Here is a 19948-nt window from a genome sequence, read left to right as displayed (position 1 = left end):
ACCCAATCCTACCGATCCCCGCATAACCCTTCGCTCCCGCCTGCGGGGCCCCGGGCGGCGGCTGCTGAGGCGCTCCCTGCATCCCGTGGGGATCCCGTAGGGATGCAGGGAGCGCCTCAGCAGCCGCCGCCCGCCCGCCCCGGTCCGCCTGACGCAGAGCAGCACGGGGCAGCCAACCCAGCGGGGACTGCGCCTCATCCCGCCCCGCAGCCCTACCTGCCCGCTCCGAGAGGTGCCCGCTGCTGCCGCCGCTCCCCGCCGATTGCCTCACTCGCCCTAAGGACGGGGCGCGCCGAACACCATATTTAGTGTGGGCAACCACAGCGCTGAGCTAACCGGGACCGCGCGGGCTTTGTAACTGGGAGAGGAAGAGCCTCATCCAAGATGGCGGCGCGGCGCCCGCGTTCAAGATGGTGGCGGAGCCTGGGCGTTGTGCTATCTAAAAGTCATCGTTTTCCAAGTCTGTGTGGCTTAAAGCGTATAGAAAGGAGTAGGGAAGCTTGTGTTGGCAGAATGGGGAGCTGTGTGCTGTTGGGCTAGACTTATGGGGTGGGAGAGCTCTAGTGGGTGCACTTGGTGCTGGTTTGCCGGTCCTGCTTTGGGTGAGGTGTGTTTAGGCTGAGGCTGAGGGGATGGCAGGGCAAGCCAACAGAATCCTGGAGTGATAGAATGGTTGGGTTGGAAGAGACCTTACAGCCCCCCAGCCCCACCCTGCTGTGCCCACACTGAGGCTCCCCGCAGCCCATCCATGTGCTCAGGCACTTCCAGGGATGGAGCACCACAGCTCTGCACAGTGCTGGAGCCTCACCGCCCTCTGAGTGAAGAATGTCTTCTTAACACCTCACCTAAATCTCTCCTCTTTTAGTTCAAAGCCATTCCTCCTTGTCTTAATGCTATCCAGCCATGTAAGAATTTGCTTCCTCTTCTGTTTGTAAGCTCTCTTCATGTACTGGAAGACTGCAGTGAGGTCTCCCAGCAGCCTTCTCTTCTCCAGGCTGAACACCCCTGGCTCCCTCAGCCTTTCTTCAAAGGAGAGGTGCTCCAGTCCTCTGAGCATCTTCACGGCCGTCCTTCTGGACCCACTCCAGCATCTCCATGTCTTTCTTTGGTTGGAATCCGTCCACCCAGAGAGCCTCTTCCAGCTGCCCCTGGTCTTGGCAGCACTGGTGACCCATGGAGGCCAATGGATGCTAGGGCTCTCAATGGCAGCAGGTGCATACTTGGCACTTGGGGCACTGACTGCCATGCAGTATTTGTGCTGGGCTGTGGCCACTAGTTGCTCTTCTGTGCATGTTGTACATTGGTGAGGTTAGTGGGGGGGGGGGGGGGTCTCTCAGTGTCACAATGTTATTTCAAGACAGCTGCACACAGAAGACCCGGTAGCTGAGACCTTGAATCCATCCAATGCAGTAGGGAATATAAACCACAAATAAATGTTGCATTTACAGGCTTAACATGAAGCTGTGACTTTTCATTAATCATATGTCACCTGAAGGTGTATCTTTGTGTTTCAGGTTCAGTTGAACATCATTCACATGCAAAATTTATTCTTGTTAAATCCAGTATCTGCTCATGTCAGTTTTGGGATGAAAATGGTAAAATGTAGGAACCAGTAGCTAAGCTTAACTTCTTAAATTCCCTTTATATAAATCAACACATCTTTTTATCTATTAGATCAATTAGGTGGAAGGATACTTGATATTTGCACAGGAATGTGGTTCTTCCCGAATAACATTCTCAATTTTGGGCCTTCTTCCTAATACAAATCCAGATACTCCAGAGAGTTTGCTTAAGGCCATAATGTGATTAAAGTTTGTGCAGCTGTTCCTAAACATCACTGTGGGTAAGTGGTAACTGAGTTTCTGATTTGACAGCAATTAGTTTTAGATTTAAGTTACATGGTCCAGAGTCCTTTAGGTTTAAGTTTATCAGCTAACTAATTGCAAGTAATAGAAAATACGAACTTATCTTGCTGTCTGAGTTGTGTAACAACAGTTGTATGAATGGGGAAGGACTGCAAGGAACTGCAAGCTTGAACTGGTGTGCTTGGGACTCATGAGGTACCGGCTGCTGGATTTGGATGAAGAATAAGTCATTAGTGTCTGCTGTCAGCCCAACTGAGCAGCTGACTTCCTCAAAGCTCTATTTTAAAAAAATCTATAAGCAGAGGTCTCTGGAAGCTGCTTTTAGTGGTAATATACAAAAGATTTCTCTAGGGTAGAATGTAATAAATAAGAAATTCACCTGTCCCCTCTAGTCAATATATACCATACAGCAACTGTGAGGGTCTGATTTATTCCTATATTACTATCTGACAAAATATTAACACCTGTATGTTTCTCCAGTAACAGGATAACCTGATAAGAGTTGATTAAGTTAGAAATTATTTAAACATGGGAAACACCACACATATGCTCAAGCATTTATTCAGACTGGAATATAGAATGGATTTTTGCAAGTTACTGCTACTGATTAATGATTCTTATGACATTTTTTGTGCAATCATCTAGGAATTTCACTGCAGTACTTTGAGGGAGGTAATTTGTTAGAAGAACCATCCAGAGATATGTAATTGATTACTTGTAATTTTCTTTTGCCTAATTCTAATAGCTGTTGAGCAGCAGATGTTGATACTGGCTTGAGGCACTTCCAGCTTGCGATGTCTTGCAGTGCTGATGCATAACCTTTAAAGTTTGCTGAAGTTGGCTGCAATGCACTGTTTTCATAGAGAAACACTTTGTTTTTCTCTATCGTTGCTAGTGGTGCAGGTGTAAATGTCAAATACAGCAACAGGTTTCAACCACAGGGAGAGAGGCCAAAAAAGCAAGTGATGCTCTTAAGCACTGCCTCCCTTTGGCATGGAAAAGCTTTGCCATGGTGAATTCCTTTGGACATAGCCTTGCAGCCATGCAGAGCAACTGAGTGCTGCTGTCCAGAGCAGGCTGCAGCAGGGCAGTGCTTTCACAATGAGACACTGTGCTCTTCTGCTGCCTATGGGAATAAACAGTGGATGGAAAGCAGTAATTGCCCCTTGGCAACCTAATTATCTCCTAATGACACAAGTATAATCTTATACCATGCAACCAAACATTGATTCTTTGCTTGCTGTCTGGTTTGCATGAGTTTTTGTTCTTTTTTTATTGCTCAGATTCTTAAGTTGAAGATGAAAGAGTGGTCAGGCACTGGAATGGGCTGCCCAGGGAGGTGGTGGAGTCACCCTGGAGGTGTTCAAGGAACGTTTGGATTTTGTGTTGAGGGAGATGGCTTAGTGAGAACGATTGGTGATAGGTGTATGGCTGGACTGGATGATCTTGAAGGTCTTTTCCAACCTCGGTGATTCTGTGATTCTGTAATTGCATCCATTTACTCCACAGGCAGAGGAATGCTTAAAATGCTTTTTGATTTTTCAGTATTCCTGCAAAAATGTTGATGTAGTTAACTGATTTGTGTTCTAATTGTAAAGGAATATGAGGGAAAATAACACAGCAATTAAATAGGAGCTGCACAGAATCGTGGAACCGTCCCATGCTGTCAGGTCTTTGGAAGAATCACTGTATCAGTGTGGGATAATTAAGCATAACCGTGAGTGTGGAACGGAAGGATTCCAGCTGTGACCTCACATGCAGATCTCAGTGCGCTGCTGGTTGTGGACGTGTGCCATGGCTGTTGAATGTGTGCCATGGCTGTTGAATGTGTGCCATGGCTGTTCCTCGCCTTGTTGCCGTGCCCTGCACTCGGTGTGCAGCGCCTGCTCAGCAGGACAGCAGCTGCCCGAGGGAACAAAGATGTTAATGACATGTTGCATTTTAGTGACTATGTAGTGACTAGTGACCAAGTAGGGATCTTGAAGTCTTGAGCTGCCCAGGGATTGCTCTAGAATGGTTGGATGCTTCGGAACGCCTCGTGTTAATGAGCGATTTCAAAACAGGAAGGCGCGCCGATGCCTCCCACAGACGGCTGCATTAAGGCAGTACTGGGCGGTCTGCAGGGCTCACTGCCTGTAGTTCCCGTGCAGCGGTGCCGTTTGTGCTCATCACAATAACGGTGTGGTTCAAAGCCTATGCTTCTAACAGGGAGGGAAGCTGCAGCTCACGCAAGGCTGAGGAAAGGCAACGTCGGAACACGAACCGACGGCCGGCCGCGGTTCTGAGGCTGAAGCGCAGCCCGGCACCCCCTCCTCCCTCAGCGCCCTGCGCGGAGCGGTGAGGCGGGCGCGCGCCGGGGCCCTCCGCTCCGTGCCCGCCCCGCGCCGGGGACGCGCACGGCGGCGGCGGCGGCGGTGGCTACGTGACGAGGCTCAGGTCCACAATGAGCCCCGCCGCGCGGGGGGGTGGGGAGGCGGCGAGCGGGAGGCTGCCGGCGGCGCGGCGCTGAGGCGGCTTCGTGCCCCGGCGGGAACGCGAGGCTTCGCGGCCAGGTACGGCGCTCCGTTCTGCGGCTCTCGGCCCCGTCCGCTCCCCCATCGCCTCGGTGGGGCCGGCTGAGCCGCGAGGCGGGCGGAGCGCGCCGCTCTCCCGCCGCGGGACGGACGCGTGAGGGGCGCGGTGGGACCACCCCGCCCCGGGGGCCGCATTGGCTGCGGGAGGGAGATCGGCCCTCCTGGCCGGGGTAAGAAGGCAGGGGAACGGTGACGAAGGGCGGGCGGCGCGCGGTTCTGACTGCTCCTGTCCCGCAGCCCCGGCGGCCAGGCCGAGCGAGAGCCGCCCCGGAGGGACCGCAAATGAAGTGCGAGAACTGCACCAAAAAGGTGAGCGAGGCGTCCCGCGGCGGGGAGGACGCGTTGGGCCGCCCCGAGGTCGGCGGGGAGCAGCGCCCTGCTTTGAGCCGAGCCATCGCGGGGCGGTTCTGCGGCCGTTCCCCGTGTGCTGCGGCCCGGAACGCTGAGAAATGGAAAAGTGGTGGAGCAGGTGGATTTCTGAGCGCTTGTTTTCGTTGTGGGGCAACAAAGCGTTACCTGCAAGGCTCACGTAGCACCGTTAGAGCCTGTATCGTGAGCCGCATGAGTTCGGAACTATCGAGATAATTCTGCTGGCACGTTGTTATTCAGCAGTGACTGTATTTCGCGTGATGTGTTTTATGTTGTGTTTCAGGAATGCAGTAAAAAACAGAAAAATGACGATGCGCAAAGTACGTCGGTGGATGTGCTGAGTCCTAACGATGACTTTGAGGAGGTAATGGACCTTCTGAAAACAGCTGCGCGTTCCCCTTGTATTGCCCCAAAGGAAAGAAGCTCCGAATGGAGAACTTCCCAAGTTCTCATGTAATGCAAATCAGTTCTGACAGCGTCAGTGTATCTCTGGAGAATCAGGAAGTCTTTAGAAAGAGATGGTCTGTAAACACAAAACAAAGCCAAGGGTTTTGTCTGTTGTTTGCATGTCAAACTCTTACCTCAGATCGTTATGGTGGGGACAGAGGTTGGAAGGACGAAAGTGGGATGTTGCCAGTTCAGGTGCACAAATGTTTCTTAAGTATCCCGTGCTGTTCTTTCCTAAGTAACTGTTTCCCTGGCAGTAGGTTCGTAATTTGGTCTTTTTACAAGTAATGTGGTCATCTTGCACTTCTATCTAAATGTTCCTTTTCCCCACAGATGCGCTGCCAGTGGTGTTTTAGCCAGAAATACAGTGCTCTTGATTTTACAGTGAATGGTCAGCTGTAGGACTGCGTTCTGTTTGCTGCACCTAGTGGTTAAAAGCCTTCTTATTAGCTGGGTATTAAAAGAGGCTTAATAGTTGAAATAAGTTTTCTCAGTTACTTGGTAAATGGGTGGGGACTGAGTGCTGAAATCCAAAGCAAATCAAGTTACTGGATCACAGACTTTCACTAACCTCAGATCTACGAGTTCACACTTGAATGCTTTGCAGTTTCACAGTAATAATAGCGGAAGAAGAATTGATCAAGTTATTGTGATTGTTTCCCTACGATCTTGGGTGTTATACAAAGGTTGTAGGTTGTCTTGTTTTAAACAAACCAGTGTATGTGTGCTTCAGCTGGGTCACTGTGCAGATGTTGAAAATCACTTGATTGTTATTAAATATTTGTTTGTTTATATTTTTCTTTCAGAAAAATGAGTTTTTTACATTGGCTAATGCTAAAATACTCCTTAGCGACTGCCTAGCGTGTGACAATTGCATGACATCAGAAGAAGGAGCCAGAGTTTTCCAACAGAATCAGAAGGAGTTCTTTCGCATACTCAACCTTAATAAGGTGAAGTGGCACTACCAATAACACACTGCTTTCTGTGAGCAGGAGATTGCGGCATGACTAAGCAACTTAATTTCCCAGGGCAGATAATGTGAAGATTTGTCAGGATATATTTTGCCCAAAGGGGAAGTGAAAATGTAGTGCAAGATGAACAGAAGTGCTTAAAATACTTTTGCATTTGAGAAGCAGAATTACAGCACTGACCCTGAATGCTGAAGGAAAGTTATTGCATTTGCAATAGTAAGACTTCTGAAAAAGATAATTTCTTCATTACTCAAGTAATTAATCAGCCTGAGCTTCGTTGTTTATAAATATTCAGATTAGGGCTCTACTAGGGCTGTTTTACTGGGAAGTTTTTGGTGCCAGTGTGTTGACATAATACAAAGTTACTGAGCCTAGTTTTTGGAAGTAGAATTGATTTCAGTATGTATTCAAGCTGCCTACAGAAATTACTGATAACAATTCTTAGTGGAACAGGTAGATGTGTTCTGATGCTGTTTTCTGCTAAGGTCTGTGTTCTCTGTGGCTTAACTGATATGTTTGGTGTTGTAAATAATAGTATTAATTACATAGTGATTCAGTTTTATTAGAACTAGTTTAACACTCAGTACAACATGATATTGTACCTGAAAGAGAAGAAAATGGGGTTAAAAAAACATTTGGCTCACGTAGGGCTCACTTAAGAGAACCTGAAGTCCACACTTGGGAAGCACAAGGCTACCTTGATCAGAATGTCACAGGTGCTGATGAAGGTAGTGAACGAGGGAGGTGCTTTCCAGAGGATAATGAGCTCTACTTGTGGGGCCATTATACAGCATTTAAGATGTCAAAGTACAAGCTGTGGTCTCTAACCTGTTTAGATCAAGATTTGTTTGTAGCATAGTCCTGGTTTCTCTTTCAAATGTTCCACTGGTGTGGACAACATCGCACCTAAACCCCGAGGTTCATCTTTAAAGTTCTGTCATCAGGGCTTTACAATGCACACCACCTTTGGTATTCAAAGAGTGTTCTTTCGTTCACAAATTCTGGTTTAAGGGTCCTGTTGGCTTCTCTTAGCTTCTGCAGCTTCTCTTAGCTTCTGCAGTGACAGAGAGCCTTAACAAATAGGATTTGTAGTTCGCTGGTTTAAATTTGTAACTTCAAATGCCTGTGCTCTGGAAACAGGAGTTCCTTTATTTTAATATATGAACATGCTGCTTTTTTTCTTATTTGACAATAGAAGCTTCTGCTAGGAATCAAAACTTCATAGGTGCTGAATGTCTCTTAAATTTCCTCGTGCCATTAGGGCACCAACCACAGAACAGTCCTAGGACAGATGGATTTCCCTGAGTCATACAGAAGCAACATCTATAGATGTTAGAGATAAGCATTGACAAGATCAGAAGCGCATCCTGCGCTGCCCTCAAGAAACAAGATTTGTTGTATCAGTGCTTATGGCTGGACTGGATGATCTTGTAGGTCCTCCCAGCTTTGTGATTCTGTGATTGTATGGTGATTTTATTGCTGAGGCTCACTGAAGTGTGGTGAGGAGTGCGAGTAGAACAGTGAGGAGCTCCAAGAGTGGAAAGAGGGAAAGCAGGGAGCCTTACCCTGATGTACTTATTAAACTTGTTTCTTTTGCTTTGTTTTGTTTACCAGAAGTGTGATACCTCAAAACACAAAGTGTTGGCAGTGTCTATATGCCCTCAGTCATTGCCTTATTTTGCTGCTAAATTCAGTCTCTCTGTGAATGATGCAGCCAAGAGACTCTGTGGTTTCCTCAAAAGTCTCGGTAAGTCTGGGTTTGTTACAGTGATGGAGCTTAAAGGGAAGATTATTTGGGGCTCTTGCTTTCTCAGCAGAACTGCTTGTTGTGCAGTCATAAAGCCATTGCACAATGTAGTTCAGAGTTGAGTTTGAAATGCCTACTCTGTGATACTAAGGACAGCACACCAGTATGACACACTTTGGTTTTAGGAACAGATTTGAAGCACTGCAGTGCTGACAGGAAAGGTCACAGAACAGAAGGGGGTTGTAGATCCATCTGTGTTCACTAGCAAGAAATCGGGGAGAATTTGGTCATGGACTTGAGTAAGATTTCCTCCTTGTTTTAACTGAGGAAGAGGGGAATTCTTATCCAAATGCCTCCCAGTCCTTTGGTGTGAACTGCTGGAAGATTCTCAGTTCTGGTTATTTTTCTACCTTTTGAAATGACCCACAACTGTTGTATTTGCTTGTTTTATGTTAAAGCTGTATTTCCTTAGTCTTTATATTATGTACACAAAGTTTAATTTGAAAAACTAGGTAAAATTATAGTTATAATGCATGAGGGTTTTTTAATACAATTAAAACTTACAATTTTTGTTGCTGTTGTTTCTATGCATTTCTGTACCCAGTATATTTTTCTCTACATCCAGAAAGAAAGCTGAGTTCTGGTGGGTCCCAGTTTTCTTAGCATACATTAATTATTGTTGCCTGGCTTGCTGTGGGGATGTGCTCAGTATTACACAGGTGTGTATGGAGTGCATTGCTGAACAGACAGATGGAAGGTCTCAGTGCTGGTGCTGTGTTCATATACCTCTGCCATATACATGTACAGCAAGATATACATAAATATATTTGGGTAATAAATCACTTCAGCATATTTTGTGAAGGATGCTCATTGATGGAGTCGCTGCATACGGCCCTGTGGTCTTGAGATTTCATCCAAGTGAACAAAACAGAGTAAATATATGTGCTGAATGGGGAGATTTTCATAGTGAAGCAAACAGGTATTTGAAATATTGCTAGTCAGCGATAGCAAGTTGGTGGTGCTTTTTGGTTCGTGACATTAAAGATTGGCTTTCCAGTGTACAGCTGTTATTTTTGACTGCACTAACCATGAAAATTCTGTAGAGGGTGGGCAGTATGCCCAGGGATGTTCCAAAGTTCTTCTGATTGACTTGCAACTTGGAAGGACACCTGGCAGATGGAAGACATTCTAGTAATTCGCTTTTCCTTACTGCTTTGTTTCCTAGGGGTGCATTATGTATTTGACACCGCTATAGCTGCTGATTTCAGTATCCTGGAGAGCCAGAGGGAGTTTGTGCAGCGGTATCAACGGAGGAGCCAGGAGGAGCATGCCTTACCCATGTTTGCCTCTGCTTGCCCTGGTGAGAACTGATTCTTCCAACCTTTTTGCCCTTTGGCCCAGTCTCATTAGGGCTGCCCAGGAATGAGGGTGGTTTCATTTGGGAGCCTTAAAGAACGTTGGAGTGCTTTGGCTTTGTTGTGAGAGGCACCAAACGCTGTGTGCAGTACTTGTTACCAGTAGTGACCATCCTTAGTGCAGTGCTCCATGAGCCTGTTTTTATGGGCTGTTGGCAGTTAGCAGTGAGCATCACGAGCTTTCCTGTATGTAAGAGCCTTAAATGTGAACCATGCCAACGAGGAATGGATGTGATGGTGTTGGATGAGTTGTATGCTAAATTGTCTGCGTCTGACAGTTGCCTCCTGTTGCACCTTTGTAAAAGGTGAGGAGTGCAAATTCTGGTTTTGGTTTTTTTAAAAAAGAAACAGGAAAAAATCCTTGCTGGTGGTCTGTGGTCACTTCTGAGAACAAGGAACCCGAACTACTGATATACTGTACAGGTGCCAGTGTGTGCTATTTATGAAACCACTTGTATAGAAGCACACATCACACTGGAAGGTCTGGATAATAAAGCTGAGGTGCAGAACTGAAGTTTGTAATCCTCCTTGTGAGGCCTCAGGCTACAGATGAAATTAAGCCATAACCTCCATTATGTATGGTTTTGAACTTTTCACTTCAGCAAGTGACATAACATACAATGACTGAGGTGGTTCTGTCTAACACAAATTAATTTCCACTTGATGTGACCCTTTGTACTGAGAATTTTGTACCTGAGGAAGAAAAAGTTACGAGAGTGAGTTCTGGTATGTGTTCGTGGATTCCAGAATCTGCTCTTGTCGTTTGAAGTTTAAATATTGATATTTATACTTCTGTTTGTTCTGTATTCCCTCTAGCAGAAGTATCTGGGTCATGCTTTAGGAACTGCATAAATGCAAGAGGGAAAAGCTACTTTTCTTCTGTTAGTGTTATCTTAGTGCTGCCTCTTATCTCGAGAAGCAGACGTGCTGTAGGGTTGCTCCTTTTGAAGTGCAAATATGTTTTTTCTCTAAAAGAAATTCACAGGTTTAGAATTTTAGGATAAGTTCAATTTTATGTATCTAGAAACAGATCTAAGAATTATGCCCCCCTCTCACTGGAAACAGACTAAAATGTTAATGGAGCACTTATCTTGTCCTCGGCTGTTCTACAGAAGTTGCTCTTTGTCTTTAGTGCTAGTTGTGGTGTCAGCTGTCTGCTGTGGCATAGATGTAGAGCCATGGGGGCTTTCCATTTCCATAAAACTGAACTGAAATCCCACTGTAAATGCATTCTAAAAGTGTATGGCATTTCACAGCCTTCAGGGATTGAATTTTTGATTGGTCATCTTTATTGTAAAGTGCTTTACTGTGTTCCAGGAACTTGGCTGCATGCACTTTCTGTTCCTTGCTCATCTTCCTCTCTCTGTCCCCACATCACATAAATTTGTCACAGAAATGTTGACATGCTTGTCACAGAAATAGTTTTTATATAGCTCTGTAGATCAAGGTCAATGTGAATCCAAGTGTAACTGCTTACCTCATATTTATCCTTAGGTATAACTCCACACATTACAGTATCACCCTCTGCAGTAGTGGTCTGTTCTGTAAAACACACCCTGAGCAAGAGGGCACAGCTGGGGTAACCCCAGAACCCGATAGAGGGGCGTTTTATTATCTCTGCCCAAGTTGCTCTTCCCTCCTCCTGCTGTTCTCATGAAGTCAGATAATGTCTTTAATTTCTTGTTCAAAATGCTCAAGTGTGGCTACTCTTCTGACTGTCTGCAGGAGTGATTGAAGCTCAAATACCCGTGCTGGTTAGCAACATGAACCACTTGCTCTGGGAACCAGACAGCTTTAATACACTGCTAACTTCTGTGAGCTAATTAGTTAATGGGGCAGGCTTACAGCCTAAGCAGGAAGAACATAACTGTTGGGCATTCAGATGGTGCTGTCCCAGCCAACTAAACCAGCCTGCTTCTACAGGAATGGAGTTTTACCATACTGGATGTTTTCAGTGTAGTTTTTCTGCACTTTATACTGATGCGTATACAGTTATAGTGTATGTCTATATATGACTTCCTGATGATAAAGCACTAGAAATAACGTGTCCCAAAGTGGATCTGTAAGCATGTGCACCGTGCTTGGTGGGGATTTCTTTTGGTTCTTTGATGCTGACACCAGCCAGCACGTGGCTGTGGATCTGAATGAGCTCAGGAAGGGTGTGGGCCTGTGTGGGGACAGATGCAGGCTGATAGCAGAGCTGGGTACCGTAGGCTTCCTGTCACTGCAGCCCTGCTGATGGAGCAGCTGGTGTGTGTGCAGGGTGCAGATAGATGCCTGCTGTGCCTCAGCCCCCACTGCTGCTCGTAAGTTAAACAGTGAGCGACGCTCGCTGTGCAGCTGGAACTACTGGATGCTGTTCTGTCTGCTGTGAGAAAAGAATTGAAGAGTTGCCTGGAGCAACACCTGCCAGAAGTCCCTCATGATTGGATGAAATTTCGTTATGGTCGTGACTACAGTATCTGAATTTTACCTTGTTCCAGCTTTGTGCTGTTATTGGCCTTTTTGGCAGTGCTCTGACTTGCACATGGGTACAAACACCCAGCAGTATTTTAACTTAAGCTTAAGAATTAAGTGGCTGCTGTTACCCTTCCTGAGCAACACGTACTTCAGGGCGGTTTTTCTTTTATGTAAAAGCTGATGTGTTTGAAGGCTAAAAAGCAGAAACACGAAACGTTCATATTCATTCTTAACACCACAAGAAATAAAGTTCCCTAGAAGGCTGGGCTAAATGCTTCTGCACAACTTAGGGATCTGATTTATAGTTCGTTCAGAACTTTTCTTCACCCGCATGAAGTCCTTGCTGTAAAAGATGCTGGGCTGTGTTCTCACTAAGAGCTATGGTGCCAGTGTAAGACTCGCACAGCCTGGGTATCTTAATCTGCTCATTTGTCAGATTGTGTTTGGGAAAGTGAGGAATATTAGGGCTGCTCTGGAGAGTGGGAGTGGTGTGAATGTAAATAACACATTAGAGCTGAGCTGAGGCATCCCGGTGGAGGGGCTGGGGACTGCTGAGTAACGAAGGCTGAATGCTGAATACAAAGAGACTTCAGTTAACTAGTGTGTGTGGGGGGGGGGGAGGGGGGGGGAGGTGTTTCTAAAGAAATTGTGTCTCAAAATAGTAAAAGAAGCCTTTTTTTTTTTTTTTTTTTTTTTTTTAATAGGCTTAATCCATGTGCATCTTGTGGTCATGCTTTCATGTGACTTCTGTTCTAGACAAAGCAGACTAGGAGTGCAGATATTAAATCTCAGGAAATGGAGAGTTACAGTTAAGCTGCTGAACAGAGTGCACTTGTTGGAGTATCTGCTGATCCAAGGGCTGAAGTCTAGGAAGTCAACTTAGTCTTCATTAGCTGGGATCTTGTTCCTTCTGCTCTGTTAAATCTATGCATTAGAAAGAATTTCATAGGTCATGCAATTCACAGAGGTTTCTGGGTCTCGAGTTAATGCCACACTGGATTACTGATAGCCAGTTGTAAAGCATTCCTAACAGAGCCTTGAGGTTTCTGGTAGGTCCAAAAGTGGAGCCTCCAGCCTATGCAGACTTCATTTTCAAGACGGAAATGTTCTCCCTGCTGTGAAGTTCTTTTAATGTCACCTTGCCATGCTTACGTGTCACCTACTTCTCTAATGGTGCCTTGCTGCTGCTCTAGGTTGGATCCGGTATGCAGAAAGGGTTCTTACCAACCTCGTGACCCCCCACATTTGCACTGCAAAGTCTCCACAGCAGATCATGGGCTCCCTGGTAAAGGGCTATTTTGCCAGGCAGCAGGTTAGTAATTCTGCTTTGTTTTTACCTTTATGCTATTGAACAGATGGGCTAGAATGTTTTAATATAGAAACGTAGAGCTCGGTGTCCTCTAAAGTGTTACAGAATCTTCTGAATTTTCTTTCACTTGGAGAATAAATGCTGCTCCACTGCCGTTTGAGGGTCCATGATATGAAGAATGTACAAAGACTCTTATTTAATGTGCTGCAGTGTGAGCTGGCAGTAATCCTGTGCTGCCACTGGAATGGGGATTTAGATATTATGGCTAAATTAAATCTGGGGTAGATAAAGAGATCTTTGTAAAATGCTGCCTGTGTAGTTCTGCAGCAGCTGAAACGGGAGTAGAGGAGAGAGCTGTAGAAATTGCTGGGTTGTGCATGGTCAGTGGAAAGCACTGTGTCCTGGAATTGTCCTGGACACAAATCCTGTGTCCTTTTATTTTTTCAACTTTTTATGTTGAAAAAAAGGTTGCTATTCCTTTTACATATTGTACACTTACCCATATTCCAGGTTATATAGAAAAGTATTGCTATTTCTGCACAGATACAGAAACGTTGGTGAACTTGAATATGGAAGGGAATGAGTGACAGAGGTAGAAAATAGAATTCTGAAATAGAAACCTTAATTTGCGTTCATCTTGAATGCAGTCAACAGCTACAAAAGCTGCACGTTCTGTGGTGTGAAGGAATAAGTAGAAGTTTCAGACACAACACTGACTTGTTGCTGATGCTTCCAAGTTCTGGCAAGCCACTCAATCTCTCTGTGCTGCAGCCCTCAAACTTATTGCTAGGGACTGATGTCTAATATTAGTTGGGTGTTATTTTTGGCTTGTCATCCTTCAAGCTTTCTTTTGTTCTTCATGGAATTAACACATGCTCTCTTTTCTGCAGAATTTGTCTCCAGAAAAAATCTTCCATGTAGTTGTGGCACCTTGTTATGACAAAAAACTGGAAGCCTTGAGGGAGGACTTCTACACTGCCTTGTACAACTCCCAAGAAGTTGATTGTGTTCTAACATCAGGTTAAGCCTTTATTATTTCCCAAATCTCCTGTGCTAGAATAGCATTTATACAGGCTTTGTGATTGGTATTTTTGTTGTTGTTCATTTGTTTTTCTTTCAAGGCTGCTTTAGCATTCTCCTGTTAGCCAGACTTGACCCTACAGAAAGGCTAGGTAGCATTTTGCAAAGCCTGGGGGAAGCTGAAGGCCCTTTCCTTCAGGGCTGGAAGTGTCAGGCTCCTCAGTTATTGGAGGTAACTGACTATTAAGAACTGGAGAATGTGACTGTAAGCACGTGGGGTGTAGAGCTCTTAAACAGAAGCACAGCATCTGCATTTTGCTTTGCACTGAAAGCAAAACGTCCTGCATTTTTCTACAGGTGAAATTGTCCAAATAATGGAGCAGAAAAATGTGTCTATGAAAGATGTGACTGAAGTAGCTGTAGATACTTTGTAAGTAGCTTTGTTGTGGATTGCTTCCTTATTTTGATGGCAAGTAACAAAACTTTTGCTCGTATTCAATGTAAATGTAAAACTCTATTAATGTGAAGTGGAACATTCCTTCCTGAAACTAGTTTTACCACATCCCTGATAGTGTTCAGATATGTTCTCAGTCTCTGTTCTAAAACCCTTTTTTGGGGTTGGTAAGAAGAGAAGGAAAAAAACATGCTACTACCTCAAAGAGAAGGAATGAAATGTTGGAGTTGATCTCTTTATTGTTTCCTAAGGTTTGGAGAGATAAAGGAGGGCGATGTGGTAAGGCATGATGGGAAGAGATCTGATGGGTACCTGGAGCACATCTTTAAACATGCTGCAAAGGAGCTTTTTGGCATGGATGTCAAAGAAATCACCTACAGAGCATTAAAGTAAGCAAGCTTGTGTCCTTGTTACCCAGGATGGGCTAGCTAACACACAGTGAACCCTTATTGTAACCTTACTCTCTCACTGGTGGGAGCTTAATGTATTATAAATACATAAATTTGCTGCTGTAAAATAGTTGTTTTTAGATTCTGTTGTATTAATAGCTTACTAGTTCTTATAAGTTTCTATCTCCTACTGTTGTCCTGAAAATTCCACTGCAACTTCTGTTTCACTCAGTGTAGAAACTGGAAGTTTGCATTTTTTGTTATCCTTATCCTGCTCTCTCAAGCATCTGAATACGAGCTGACAGCTGGATCATCCCTTTGGTAACGTAGGGCTTTGAAAACCTTCGTATCTTCATAGGAACAAAGACTTTCAGGAAGTTACCCTTGAAAAGGATGGTGAGACAGTGCTGCGTTTTGCAGCAGCTTATGGCTTTCGGAACATCCAAAACATGGTTCTGAAGTTGAAGAAAGGAAAGTTTTTATACCATTTTGTAGAAGTCCTCGCCTGCCCAGGAGGTAAGGATGCTCACGGATCCACAGGCATTGCACACACAGCTCAGATCTCAAAGAAAGCTTGTCTGACAGCCAGGCACTTCGTTTCATTCCTTAATTCTCTTCTCAATAACCTAAAATGCTCAATACTTAGTAAATAGTCCAGAACACCAATTAGACATGTACAGGATTGGCTGAGAAATTGATTGGATTTTCTAAAATTAACCATAACATTATTTGCTCTCTTCTGATCTATAAATAAAAGACAACATGGCTTCTCCTGTGATTATTTAAAACTTCAGAGGGAATACTCTGAAACAGTGGTTGTCAAGGGCAAGAAAAGACAAGGCTCATAATTAAGATCATAAAGCCACAGAGGGGGCAGGGAAGCTGTGATGTGGAGACTTCACTTCATCAAGATGTTGATATTGAAGTCACATGAAGTATATAGAAATTCAAGCTACTTTCTGTAGAGCAGTATGGAAAAAAAATTCAAATCTCATATCAAACCCTCATCACTGTTGTGGCTTACTCCTTTCTTTTTTTTTTTTTTTAATTAAGGGTGCCTAAATGGAAAAGGCCAGACACAAACTGAAGATGGAAAACCAGATAAAGCACTGCTTAGCCAGATGGAGGATGTCTATGCTGCAATACCTGTCAGACTTCCAGAAGCCAACGCGTACGTACAAAAGATGTACCAGGACTGGCTGGAAGGCATGGATTCCAGGAAGGTCCAGGAAGCTTTGCACACCAAATACAGTGCAGTAAATCAAACAGCAAGCAACTTAGATATCAAATGGTAACGAATCAAACTTCCCAAATATTTGCTTAAATTAGTTACAGATTGAGCACTGGAAACGTTCTATGCAATCGCAGACGCTATGCACTGGCCAAGTGTACAGATGAGATGCTTTCCAAATTGTGGATCGTTTGCCATGAAGAACCACTGCTTTTTGCAAACAAAACCAGAAGTCTCCAAGAGCCCTGGCTCCTGCTGGGTTCCTGCCATTGTCTGTAAGCTCTTACTGCTTGTTGTCTCCTGTGTATAATGGATTTCTTCATTCAAGAACGTGATCTTGCAAGGTACACGAGCACTTTCTGCCAGGTGCAGGGAGTGTAATGCTGAGATACTCCAGATTGAGGGTTCCCACTACTTCACAAATTGGTTTTTTGCAGGTGACATCACCTTCTCCTACTCCACAGTGTGCAGTTTTCTTCTTGGGGGAACAGTCATCATGAATTACTATATTATTCCAATTGTTATTTATCAACTTGGGATTTACTTGTCGTCTTGTTAAAATAACTCCACAACTTGGACAAGTGTGTATATGGAGAGATGTAAGGAATTTATACATGCCTTCTGTCTGTATTTGAGCAAATGCTTTTCAGTTCCAAACTAGTCACTGTTCCTTACTGGTAAAACCTTTTATAGGGAACAAGATACTTCATATAGACTGAACACGAGAAATTAATGTTAAGTGGTTGTAATGCAATCCTTCACATAAAAATACTTGCAAATTGGTTGGTACAGAAAGAACTTTTCCTCTTAAGCTTTCTTATAAACTTGCAGCTAGAAAGAATGATGCTGCTTACCTGCAGTTCTTTATGGAAGCAAAATGTGCAGATGTGCTGCCATGTGAGCATGTGCACAACAGCTTTGTTAGATCTGCTGAGCCAGATTTACACCACTTCCATCTCATCTTTCACTACACAGAACCACATTATTCCTTTTAATTTATCTCCACGATGGACTTCTGTGAGAGTAACTTCATGAAGTGCTTCTGGAAAACTACTTAGCAGTGCTTGTGAGGTCAAATTGTTCTGCATTGGCGTCATTAATTTTGGTGTCCTTATTTTTTAGGTGTGCCATTTTTGGAATGCTTTTTATTTAGCAAACGTCTTAAAGTGGTATCTGTGTGCAAACACTTCTGCAGCTTCACAGAGATCAGAGTTGTTCTGTCCACCATAATCTTGAACATCAACCAATTGCCAAACATCTGCAGATTATCCTAATAGCATCAAATTTGTTCTTGATTAATGGATTACTATTATTTTTAGCTAGCAAACTTTCAGATTGTTTTCTAGTCTGAAAATACAGCTTGGATTTTTTCAGGAAGTGTTTGAATGCATCTTGCAAATGTCCTAGCTGTGCAGCTGCTTCTGTGCATCACTTCCAGTACTGCAAAAACCTGTGTCTGTTTGCAATCAGCATTTGACTTGAACGCAGTGGATGTGATAAAGGCATCAGTAAAGGCAGTGCAGGTGTTTGCAGTGGCAGAACAGAGGCTCAAGCACAGAGTCCTGAGTTCCCCTGATGCCGAGAGAGCTGAATGTGAAGCTGTTAACAGAACTGATGTCTTAGTGGGATCTCCAACTAAATAGAACATTTCACTTGGAGGGATGTTTTTTCCAATGCACGTGAATTGGATTACTGCTCTATCTGAAGGCACACAATGAGATTATTCCTGTAAATCAGCCTTTGTAAGTTGTTCCTTGTTTCAATAAAAACCTTATTCTTATGTGGTGCAATATCAGGACATCTACAGAAATCTACCTCTGTACAGGAAGGGAGTCCAGAAGCATGGGAAGACCCAGGCATAGCCAAAATCTCCATAAATGCTGAGGCCAGATGGTGGTGTTGCATAGAAGTCTGAACAGCCTGCTTCTGGAAGCAACACCTCACCCATTCAGTCACCTTTTCTTTCCGTCATGATTTCCTCCAAGAACTTCCCTAGAAAGAAATAACTTGTAACAAAGTGGTCTCGTTCTGTTTGTACAGGCATACGTTTCTATGTATATATGGTTTATAGCTTGATGGCATGTTTAAATTATATTGCTTCCATCTTTGTATAGTGTGCTTATTTTTTATGTGCGTGTACTGGACAAAATGGTACGATAGCATTGTTTGCTTTTCTGATGAAACCTTCATTAAATTTCAAAAGCGCTGCCTTTCAATTCTGAAAAGGTACCCTTGGATTGTTTGCACAACCTGGGCCACTGCTGCCTCTCTTCTCCTCTGCCTGCCGCCCTGCTGTGACCCCAGGAGCAGCGCAGTGCCTGCAGTGAGCCTGGCTGCGCTGCTCTGCAAAGCGAGCACGTGGCTCAGCACAACCAAAAACCAGCCCTTTTCAGTTGAATCCACCCCCGTTTCTTCCCTCTACTTCGCGTTGTAATGCACTGAGATAGCAGTGTACAAACCCAATAGCAAATGTCTCCTGCAGCCTTTTGAAGGCGACAGAGGTGTTGAGCTGCGCAGCTTCTAGTGGCGAGTTGGAATGTATGTGTTACCACAGTGATGTGTCTGAGACTTGTCCTTTTTGTTCTGTAAGACTTGGAGTAAAACTGATTTTAAATTTTTAGAACTTTTCTTTCATGTGCCAGTTGGGCTTTATTTTAATGACCTTTTAACATTAATTAGCCTTTACCCTTCTACCTTCTTTCAGTGAGATTTTAACATATATTAGACAGCCTTGTTGCAGCTTTGCCTATAGTGGAATACTTGCCTGAGACTCGATTCTGGCTGTTAAGTCCACGTTTGCCATGTCTGTCATTGCTGACAATACATAGTTTTAGCTACAGTTTCTGAAGCTACAGCATCACTTAGATCTGATCATTTTTTTGGTAAATAATAATAATCTTCACTGCTGCTGCTTTTCAGCAGTGAGGGAACAGTTGGTGGCAGCCGTAGTGCTGTGCTTCTCAGTTGAATGTTGTGCTGAGAGATCTGCCTTCAGGTGATTTTTAGAAAGGAGTACAATGAAGGGATGGGGGGAGGGTAACTGGAAATGCTAAATTTTAATTTGGAAGCTGCCTTGAGGTATTACTGACTTGAACACATCGAGCAGTAGGTACCTTGGGCTACGCAGTACCTGGTGCTGAGACTGCTCCTAGGGGTTGGAAAGTAATTTTGCTCTGCCTTTTCCAGTAAGTTTGCCTGAGCCACAGAGCCTTGTGTTGGTTTATCCACTGCAGGTAAAGAAGAGGGAGAGAAACAGAGTGGCAAACATGTTTGTGCGTAGCGGTCTCAACTGGATTACATCTGGATAATAATGTTCAGTTACTGAAACCGCAGTGCTTTGTGTTCAAATGGAGCATGACCATGAATCGTCCTAATAAATCTTGATACTGGATCATGAACTCACGTCTCATTCCATGTAAAATTGGACTTGACTTTAAGTGCTCTTTGTTCTAATCTACAATGATTGAATTTATACGAATGCGGCTGTAACAGCAACACTGCATCAGCTCTTTATGAGCGCTGGGGATTACAGAGACGCTTCCAGCTGTGCTCTGAAGGGAACAAGTTTCTGGGCAGCAGCTGGAAATGGTAACGTGTTCTCTATGACTACACACAGTGCATCACTGCAAGGCAGAGGAGCACCCAGTGGCTCTGAAGTGCTCTCAGCTGGGAAGGATGGTGCTGCTAGGGCAAGTCTG

General features: G+C 44.4%; 2 protein-coding genes and 1 long non-coding RNA gene across 5 annotated transcripts in view; 1 reads left to right on the top strand and 2 right to left on the bottom strand.

Moving 5' to 3' along the window:
* The window catches only part of LOC128083271 (cytochrome b-245 chaperone 1), a 15010-nt gene extending 9957 nt beyond the window's left edge, over positions 1-5053 (bottom strand). Inside the window, exon 1 of one of the 3 annotated variants that reach the window (XM_052688342.1) lies at positions 4955-5053. The gene's annotated coding sequence lies outside the window, so the exon portion shown is untranslated. Of the gene's footprint in view, positions 1-12; positions 77-216; positions 396-4954 lie in introns of those variants that run through there. The other 2 variants (XM_052688337.1, XM_052688340.1) reach the window with 2 other exon arrangements.
* On the top strand, positions 4300-19648 carry NARF (nuclear prelamin A recognition factor). The gene is made up of 12 exons (XM_052688335.1): positions 4300-4417; positions 4676-4747; positions 5091-5171; positions 6061-6204; positions 7840-7972; positions 9198-9332; positions 13041-13159; positions 14047-14176; positions 14534-14606; positions 14882-15019; positions 15378-15535; positions 16073-19648. Exons 2-12 carry the CDS (start codon positions 4721-4723, stop codon positions 16312-16314), a joined length of 1380 nt encoding a protein of 459 aa, XP_052544295.1. The 5' UTR covers positions 4300-4417; positions 4676-4720; the 3' UTR covers positions 16315-19648.
* The window catches only part of LOC128083272 (uncharacterized), a 3307-nt gene continuing 2576 nt past the window's right edge, over positions 19218-19948 (bottom strand). Inside the window, exon 2 of the long non-coding RNA XR_008208003.1 lies at positions 19218-19948. This exon is cut by the window's right edge and continues 1963 nt beyond it. This is a non-coding gene — a long non-coding RNA (uncharacterized LOC128083272).

This window comes from Tympanuchus pallidicinctus, unplaced genomic scaffold (assembly GCF_026119805.1).
Source record: "Tympanuchus pallidicinctus isolate F22 unplaced genomic scaffold, pur_lepc_1.0 scaffold23, whole genome shotgun sequence".
Lineage (NCBI taxonomy): Eukaryota > Metazoa > Chordata > Aves > Galliformes > Phasianidae > Tympanuchus > Tympanuchus pallidicinctus.
Note: the sequence above shows the minus strand (reverse complement) of the source record. Positions and strands in the feature narration are given on the sequence as shown.